The 10,066-nt window shown below is 34.8% G+C and overlaps 1 protein-coding gene and 1 pseudogene across 2 annotated transcripts; both read right to left on the bottom strand.

The window, feature by feature from the left end:
- Positions 1-223: 223 nt before the first annotated feature.
- On the bottom strand, positions 224-2,680 carry LOC145628573 (putative 4-hydroxy-4-methyl-2-oxoglutarate aldolase 2 pseudogene; annotated as a pseudogene). The gene is made up of 2 exons (XR_014111458.1): positions 2,527-2,680; positions 224-888 (listed from the first exon to the last, which is right to left on the bottom strand). The product of XR_014111458.1 is annotated as a putative 4-hydroxy-4-methyl-2-oxoglutarate aldolase 2 pseudogene (transcript).
- Positions 2,681-3,805: 1,125 nt separating this feature from the next.
- On the bottom strand, positions 3,806-9,837 carry LOC145626356 (isopentenyl-diphosphate Delta-isomerase I-like). The gene is made up of 6 exons (XM_081678779.1): positions 9,544-9,837; positions 8,571-8,626; positions 6,787-6,878; positions 5,485-5,587; positions 5,264-5,401; positions 3,806-4,274 (listed from the first exon to the last, which is right to left on the bottom strand). The coding sequence occupies exons 1-6, from the start codon at positions 9,792-9,794 to the stop codon at positions 4,018-4,020; spliced, it is 897 nt and encodes a 298-aa protein (XP_081534905.1). The 5' UTR covers positions 9,795-9,837; the 3' UTR covers positions 3,806-4,017.
- Positions 9,838-10,066: the final 229 nt, after the last annotated feature.

Below are 10,066 nucleotides of genomic sequence, written 5' to 3'. Positions count from 1 at the left end.
GTTTTTTTTTTCCGAGGAATGGCACATTTTCCCAATGTATGCACAAGTTTTCCTCTTTATGCCTCCCTTCTATGTTCCTTCTTTTCTAATATTCATCTTAAACCAAATTGAAACTGACATATATGCTCCGAGATGCTTAGTTGTGAGTTAGCGAACCAGCTAAACAAAGTTGAAAGATCATCATGCTAAAGAAGGAGAGGCATAAGACATACCAGGTTTCAGATACATAACATACACTTCATTATTGCAAACTTTGAAAATTGGTACATTTTGGGCTGTTTATAGATCCGAATGAAGAAAAAAAAAACATGAATTACACTCACAATCAACATATATCAATGACACAGTTATTACGGAATTGGCATACCACAAGATCAGACAGAAGGTTCACTTCGCGAAATCAGAATTCCATCAGCGTCAGCATAAAGCCATTCACCATCACAGATTCTTGTCCCAGCAATTGTGACTGGAACATGCTTATCCCCTAAGCCTTTCTTGTTGGCCTTCATAGGGTGAGAGGCCAAAGCTCTGACCCCAATATCACAGCTATTGATTTCATCAACATCCCTGATACACCCATTCACGACTATTCCTGACCACCCATTGTTCTGAGCTTGCTGTACTGGGTTGCCTCCTAGTATTGCACATCGTAAGCTCCCACCACCATCAACAACAAGAACTCTACCATTGCCTTTCTCCTCAAGAAAATCACGGATTAACACATTGTCCTCGAAAACCTTGACAGTGACTACTGGTCCGCTGAACACTTGGCGTCGGCCATATATGTGAAAGATTGGCTGCAGGGCTCGTAATTCACCACTTTGAATTAAATGTGAATTAGCATCACAAACTTCAGCTGTTGCCACCGAAGACATGTTATTTAAGTACCTGTAGGAGGATATATGCAAAGGATTTACAAGTATAATAAGTTAGTTACCTAATTTCTAAGTGATAAATATTGGAAAAAAAAAACATGGTGAGCAGGTGAAACATTGGACCTAAAAGGAAGAGAGAAAAAAAAAAAAAACATACTACTGATACTAGTGTCATCAAAATCAAAGCTGACCCAACTATGCCTTTATAGAGGCTCACTCGCCTTAGGCAGGTAAGGTAGAAGTGCAGAACTGTATCTTTCATATGAAGCTCTAAAGAGACTAATTCTAGTTGACCCTTAATCCAACTACAACAGGCAAATCCTAGTCATGTTAAATATGTGATCAAGACATGTTTGACGCATGACTTAGGTTTTCAAGGTTTTGGCGGAGGAACCTTCTCTCATCCACGAAGAAAAGTTGCAAAGAGAGAAGGGGAGAGGGGGGAAGGAGAAACAAAACAGGCCAAGGACGAAGCCTAAGTCAGCAAAGTTCGTGGCTAGACCTATATGTCCACTTCTGCAGCCTACATATTTCAACCTAAACACTTAACAGAAATTTTACCGCCTCATCTAGCAAAACATTCAATGAAAGAAATGTACCTCAGAAGGGTAATAATCTTTTGCTATATTATCTCGACATTAATCAGAGCAGTACAGAACGTTTCTTCCTTAATCACACAGGCATAGGCAGTATAGAAGAAAGGAGTCAAAGTACAACCAATACTTGATATTGGATCAACATAACACAAATTCATGAGAGCATTTCAGTTAACAAAACACAATCAATATTACAATGACTTCATCTCTTCCACCTGATTTTTACTGAAGTGATTAGAATCAAAAACTTAAATTCATTGGTTAAGCTGAGCTTTATTACTCCCTCTGTCTCTAAATGTTATTCGGACATTGACTTTATCTTTTGTGAGAGAATTAACAACTAAGCGTTGCAACATCTAGAGATGGAGGGAGTAGTTTTTACAGATCTTTGCTGATTAAAACTTATTTTCACTTATCAAAATTGATTATTATGGAAACATCGTTTTTTTTTTCCTTTTAATCATACCTATAAATCTATAATTAGTGCTAATCACCAATATATACACACTTATGTAATTAATCCAGAAAAAACACACCTACAATTAGCAATCTAAGGATTTTTTACTGTTTTTTTGGCTATCTCATACCAACTTTCTATTACTAATTTGGATAGAAAAAACAAAATCATCCCACATTTTTGGACTAATCCCACACATGAATTTTGGGAAACATGAAATCACAACTAGCAGCACAAATACTAAAACTTATAGGGAAAAAAATCAGACAAAAATACTCAAATATTTTACAGCTATTTGCATACAAACAACAACATTAATTCATCTTAAACACCCAAAAAAAAAAACCCAATAATACCCTCTTTCGATTTAATTAGTCACTCAACCATCCAATCACTGAACAAAAATATTGACATAAAAAAAACGGAACCCCAAAAACATCACATAATTATCAACTACAGAATTATGATAATGAAACTGAAGAATTTATGGTAGTGCATAATTTTATGATCGAAAATAATAAAAACAGAAATCAATTAAAAGGGGAAAAAAAAAAGGAAATATATAACAATAATGGAGCTTAATTAGAGAATTAATTACCTCCCAAGTGAAAGCCCAAGAAATGAGAAGAAGAGGAAGAATGAGAGAAGAGAGAGAAAGAGTTTAAAGTTGTGATCTTTCAGGGCTCTTCAATCAATCTATGACAGAGATACTCTTTTTCTTGCTATTTATGATTTTAATGAAATAATTAAATCATTTACTAGGACCAATAAAACGATAAATTATGGGTATTAGCCTTTTATTATTAACCAATGACACAGTGATAGATACTCTTACGGTCTTGCCCACTAAAGGCGCTCGAAATGGACATGTCAAACGGGTCGGTTGGGTTATTTTCGGCTAATCTTACTTTTGAGATCCGTAAATATGTTTAGTTGATAATGAATATTCTGTATAAGACATTAACATTATCACATATTCTATTTTTTTTAAAATTTAAATACAAAGCTTTCTTTCTGATCGGAGTCAATTCGCCCATTTTTATGGTCATTTGGAGTGGTTAGATTTAAATAAAATGCTACTTGTACTTATCAATTTCATATCATCTTAATTTTATGACAATAAAATATTTATACAATAACAATTAAAAAAAAAAATACAGCTCAAACTATAGATTATTTTTAGAAACGACAACAAAAAGAAAAACACAGTTGGTATCAAATAAACTTGCAAAATCTCCAAAGTAAAAGAAATATACCTTTCCCCTTTGTCAAAACTCAAAAAAGAATATGCGTATCACCACTACTTTATTATCAACTTATTCATGTGACAGCATTTTCTTAAGTTTCATTATCCAACCATTACTCTTTTTTCATATTTCTTCTGTGTTATAATGATTCTTGAATAATTTGTACATTATTGTATATAAAGTATACCATGAGTCCATGATATCCAAGCATGATCCTAGTTCGTTGTAGTTTATCCTTCTCCTTACCATTAAAAAGTTCAAAAAACAAAAAGTTTGTTACAGTTTATCATTGTAATTAGTAATAAGTCGCCAATAATCTTACAAAAAATCCTCGTAAAGTTGTATCGAGTAACTGATTAAGCATATCGCAATTATAATCTGAATAAAAACTCGCTTATTCAAGCAACAAGTTTTGTTACTAAATCTGTGAGTGAGATTAATATCATTGTCTTGTCCCTATTCCTTTGTTTCAGAGCTTTGCCTAGTTACGGCCTTGTATAGGAGTTCATCCCAACAAAAATAAAACCTGTTTATTAGTGTTACAGTTTCAGAAAGAAAGTTGGAGGAAGAATAAGCATAGATGAATGATTGAATGCCATAAAAGCAGCCTGTTGAATGCCAAACCATATCTACTGCCTTAAAAACACGAATCATAACATCTTAAAATCTCAAAACCGAGTATACATCCACTCCCAAATTACAATATCAGAAGATTCAGACAAAATTTAAGAGAAATTACAAGCTCAAACAATAAACAAGCTATTCCTGCTGTAAACAGGACAATTCAACTATGGGACAAACTAGCCAATGCAACTGCTAATATTATCTTAGCTAGCTAGAAATCATTCTATAAGCTTGTGAATAGTTTCCATATCAACGGCTTCATTGAGAGTGCCTTTCTCAACATGATCCCACCATTTGTATAAGAAGTTGTCGACGACCAGCCTGAACCAGGGGGAAAGAGTCACACCTTCCTCACCTGCATCAGCTTTCCGGCAAATCTCCTTGAGATCTTCTCGACTGACATACTTGGCATCAGCAACTTCATCGGGATTAGGTTTCACTGTGACATCTCTTACTGTGAATAGCAAGTAATCAACTGCAACATGATGCGAAGAAAAGTCAGTATGACAACGTACTTCAGAATGATAGAAAAAAGGGAAGGGGGGATAGGGAACTGCTCTTGCACAAGTATGGAGTATGATTTTTATAAATTCTTAATGACCAGCAGGAGGTCCACTAGAACGAATTGCAGAGCAGGACAGTCCTGTGACTAAAGACGGCACTAGGCCAGGCCGGCCCAAGGCCCGGCACGAAAAAGCACGGCAAGGCACGTGAACAATGTAGGCCTGCACGGCACGGTATTGTGCATGTGAGCCGTGGGCCGAGCCTGGAGCGTCTTTATTCGGGAGAAGCATGATAAGTCGATAAAGCACGACCAGGTCTGGCACATCAAAGCATGTTAAAATCAATGCAATTTTGCTTATGCACGCAAGCCTGGCACGGCACGAAACTTGTGGGCAGCCTAACTAACCCCAAAGCACGTGGACCGGGCACAGCCCAAAGCCATCTTTACCTGTGACTCCTGGCCACTTCCTAAAATGTCGATCAGTTAGAGCCAGAAATAGCCGGTATAAACCTGGGCCAATAGCTAGAGTCCTAAAGAAGCAGGAATTGCCGAATTGGGTTGTTCATGAGAGAATAGTATTAAAATGCAAATGCTGATACATTGACTGCATTTTAATAATTTTTCGCTTTTGCAGAACTCCCTTACTAAAGTAACATTTGCTGTTAGAGTTATTTTTCTTAGCACTCCAATATCATTTTCAGCTCCTTGATCATGCAAAAAATATGTAGTTCAGATGCAGAAAACTGCACTGGGGATATTCTAAAATGTGCATATTATTTAGAATCTCATACCTTTAATGAGGAGCCAAATAACAAAAAATGCTACCCTTATGACCCCATCACAGAACATCATGAGAATGGATAATGAGCTAGAAGCTATAAAGAATATAACTCTTGAACTATCGAATGTAAAAAGTAGTAAAGGGGACATAAAATAGTGGATATAGTTTAAGAACTTACGTTCGTGCTCTCCCCATTTTCCATCTGATGGGGCTTTGTACAACATACGTCCAAGCGGAGTAAATTGATCAACTGGCACATCTTCAGCTGGAATACCGAGCTCGTCCAAAAGCTTCCTCTGAGCAGCATTCCTCACACCTAACAACACAGAAATTGATTCAGATTTCATACCATATGTTTAGACATAATAATGTGTACATTTTGGGGCAAAATTTGAGTACCAAGAACATCCTCTTTAATCAGCTCTGACTCACGATACAAGGGATGACTACAGCAAGTGTTGGTCCACACTAGAGGGAAAGTCACCTTTGTCGCGGAACGTTGCTGTACAAAGAATGATAACAAGTCATGCATATATTTCAAGAAAACTGCTCAAAATTACGTTCTACATAATCTAGAAATCCTACTCAGCAAGCCTAGAATGCTAACATGACACAAAAGTCTCCCCATAATGTGATATTGGAATCAAGTGGAGTATCTGTGAGCAAAGTCTCAGCTGGTGTGTAGTGCACATTTGTTTCATATCAAGCATGCAAGCAATACAATTTAATCTGTCACTTTGAATTTTGACTGCCTATACAAGACAGATCAGAAAAATAAGGAACCTTTAATAAGAAGCAAAAAAAGACAATTTGCTGACAATGAGAGTGATAACGCATATGTGGACACAAGAGCCTGATCAAAAATCAGATCCTCAGGAACTTCAATCTTAATTTCCTTGAAAGGATGCAAGGACTATTAAATAACTGATCACGCATACAAGAGAGTCATCTTATTTTCAAAAAAAAAATCTAGAAACAAACGTATTCAAATGCACAATAACATACTCATAGCTATTAATAGGTTTTTGTTGTGGACTCATGGCCCAAGGTTGGTGAAAAGAAAAGGGTAATTAGAAAAAAATACAAGCAGCATAAATTGGAGGGTTTCAGTTATAAAAAGTAGACTATGTACGTCCAGTAGTATTGAAGGAAGAAGTATTGGGATTGTCAAGAAAACAAGGGAAAAAGAAAAGAAAAAAAAAGAGCTAGATTTGATGACATATTCCACTCAGCTGTCCTGATAGTCTATTAATATATGTAATCATATCATACTAAAATATATAAACCAATGAAAAAAGTAGGGAAGCAAGAACAAGAAAATTGACTTCTTTTTCATCTCTTAGGTCTAGAATGCACCATTGAAAAGTAAATGAAGACCAAGCAACCACTATTGACCGAGGACTTTATTAATACGTAGTATGAAAGTTTCAGTTAGATCAAGCTGATAAAAAACTGACTGCAGAGAACTGGACTTATAAGAATATCGGGTGGTAATTATCACTAAGAAGGTTACATCAGCGACAGCTGAAGGGAAAAAGATTATTCTGCTAGTTTATAATTTATCATATGAACAAGCCTTTCTTGTTTCTTTCTAGGTCAAGGCTTCTAAATCTCAGCCAAAGTATTTCTAATCACTTAACAATAAACTTCGACATTAAACAGACATTTATCAATTTAAAAATGGTGAAGCAGGCGACATACCTGAAGCAGTAATTCGTATTTTGAATTGAACAGAAATACACTGAAAGCTCTGTGAAGTGCCTTCCCTGCATTAATAGTCTCCATCAAGTGACCTGTAAAATGTGAGCAAATTCAAAGAATAAGAAAACCATTATTGTGTGCTAAGAAGATCCGTGGTAGATAATGCATGTAACAAGAGAGCTACTAATTTCAATACAACAAGTAAATTTCTTTTAGAGCTAACCATAGACCAAAGAAAGACATTTCAATTCTATTATAGTGATTTGATTTATTTGTGCTGCATCTAACTATCTATTGTCTCTATCAATCTCTTCATGAAAAACAGATTGTTAAAGATAATAGAGCCCAATTACTCTTATTGTATGCTCCAAAAGGTTACATAACGGTTAAAAGGAAAATTTATCAGTTACTACCTACCAAACTAAGGGGTTTATCAGTTACTACCTTACAAAAAATGTTAATTGCTACCTTTTGAAGCAGTTTGTGATTACTATTACTACCTTGTATTCTTTTCAGGCTGAATAATCTGGCGATAATGTCATAAAGCGGTCATATCAAAATTACTACCATATAACTAAATAAGAAAAGGCGAACTAATATAAATCATTAAACCCCTAATTAAAACCACCGACAATATATCCACGTTCAATGTCAGTTGTTATTTTATTTTTTGACATCAAAGCTCCAATTTCCCACGAATTTGTTGCAAATCTATGTGGGATTTGACAAAAATGAATAAAATGTTGGGTAAAAGAATTGAATTTTATAAATCCCTAATCAGAAAGATGAACCAGGAAAATGTGAGAGAAGTGTCCATGGTGTTAATGATAATAAATGACCATGATTAAGAAGATAAGAGTAAAATTTACTTTACTAGGTCAAGATCATTCAATTCCCTTGTTATTAATATATAGCGGATTAAATGTTTAACACACATTATGACATCACAATTGGGCAAAACTCGCCGAAAAGCTAGTAAAGGTAGCAATAGTAATCATGACCCCTCATAAAAGGTTAATTAACAACTTTTCAAAAAGTAATTGACAAACCCCCTACTTTGGTGGGTAGTAATTGACAATTTTTTTTTTATTAAACCACAAAGTTCCAAGACAAAATATAAAAAGTGGGATATTCAGGTTAGAATGGTAAAGCTAAAGATACTACTCAACCTAGGATAAAAGACAGCCCTGATTACTCAGGCTTACATCGAACCAAAGATAAACTTATGCTAAATGTGACAGAAATATATATCAAATAAAGCTTATAATGGCTTTCTACCAGCATACCTATGATAGATTAAAGCAGAATATATTTCATACACCATTAACAAGTCAGTTTTAAGGCATCAGGCATCAAGCGGTAATCATGGTTTGCTATATGCTACTGATACCACTACCCATTCAATTTAGCAGGAAAACAGGATCCAATGCACACCATAACTTTCATGTTATTAGTATGAAACTCGGAAACCTATTGATTGAAAACAATCACTGATAGTATTTACTATCAAATTCAGGGCTTAAGTGTTAAGAGTGTAAACCAAAGAGGCAATCAGCAGAAAACGTGTTAACTTCAGTGGTCGAAATGCCTAAACAGGTCATCATATCAAATGTGACATCTAGGGCAACCCACATACCAAAGACCATGTTAGTTGTTAATTTGGAAGTAACATAGAGTTGGGATCATTCTAAATTTTGTTTGTACTAAAGGAAGATAACAAGAAACTCTTAGCAAACAGTTATATCTATGAAAAGTCAAACTACGATAAGTGAAGAAAAACTCACAGTTGTACTTGCTATCATGACCAATAACGTTGTCACTCTCATCCACCAAAATACATCTGCAAGATAGATAAATTAGGTATTAAAAAAGAGGGTTTATGTTGTAAATGAGTCTTTGAAGTACTCTAAAATGCAACAGTGGGAGATTTAATACAATCCCAGATTTCTAATATATAAAAATAACTAACCATAAGAAACAATTATAGTCTCATAAAGCATTTGATAAATATAGGTAGTTTATTCATTAAGATTTGATGGCAAAAAAAGTGAAATGCGCCAAAAGCCTAGATGCTAATACATATATAAATTTTGTGATTAATCATCAAGGGTCCTGACTTAGAATTTGTGATGTATTGTAATCAATTCGTCGCCAACAAGTCCACTCAACAGCGCGCAATGCAACCTTGACAATGGGCAGTGCTAAACAACAACCAAAAAATCATAGAGCACTTGCAGAATTGGATAAAGATTTAAGATCATCCTATTATCTTTCAAAGTATATTGATTTAGTGAATTACAGATACTTATTTGATTTCTATCAACATAAACACAAGTCAAATATGATCCAAATTTTGGCAAAGTACATACAATGATACAATTAACATGTTTTCCAGAAAAGTAAGCATATCATTTAGCAATTATTGTACGTTCTCATGGCAGACTAACAACCAACCACTAGCATTAATATTATTTATTAAAATTAATTAAACTATCATAAAACTATCATAAACAAATATCACAGTATGATGAGTAAAATCAGCAGAATTGAAGCAATAAAAACATGACCCAGATCAGCATTATCCATTAATTCAAACCCCATCAATCCAAAACAATCATCAAAACAACAAAAAATTTAATCAATTGACATAAAACCCAGATAAACCCAGAAAAATAAAATCAAAAAAACATCATCAGCAGGCATTAATTCAAAGGGGAAGCTTAAAAATGGATTATAAAGTGAAAAAATTATACTCACTCATCCTCAAACATGAGTCGTCTTTGAACAGCATCCATGGTGGAATCAGCAAGTACGTCACCCATGGTTGAGGTGGCGAAAGATCGAGCAAAAGATGAAGAAGAAGAAGAAGAAGAGGAGAGAGAAAAGGAAGACAGAGATTTGGGGTTGTGAAGAGAGAGAAAGAGAGAAGGTTTATAGAGGAGAGAGAAAGAAGAAGGTTGATTGAATTTATAGGCAGTGGTGGCGATACATTTGAGATGCGATGCCATTTCCACTATTATTATTATGTTGTTTATACTTCGTACTATTCTAACTTGGGACGACGATGATTAATACTTTTATTTTCTTCTCAATTGTCTTTTATTTTTCTTGGCATCTTTTACCACTTTGCTTAATCTTGCTCTATTCTATTCCCCTATAGGGAATGCCTAACCCGGAGTGACTCGATTCGGAATTTGACCTTATACGGGTATAATAATTTGGCATGACCTATAATCATAAATGACTTTGTTTAGTTAGACATATTCTGACCTATGATTCA

This window comes from Chenopodium album, chromosome 4 (genome assembly GCF_948465745.1).
Source record: "Chenopodium album chromosome 4, dcCheAlbu1.1, whole genome shotgun sequence".
In the NCBI taxonomy this organism is placed as follows: Eukaryota; Viridiplantae; Streptophyta; class Magnoliopsida; order Caryophyllales; family Amaranthaceae; genus Chenopodium; species Chenopodium album.
This window is presented reverse-complemented; position numbering and strand designations above follow the sequence as displayed.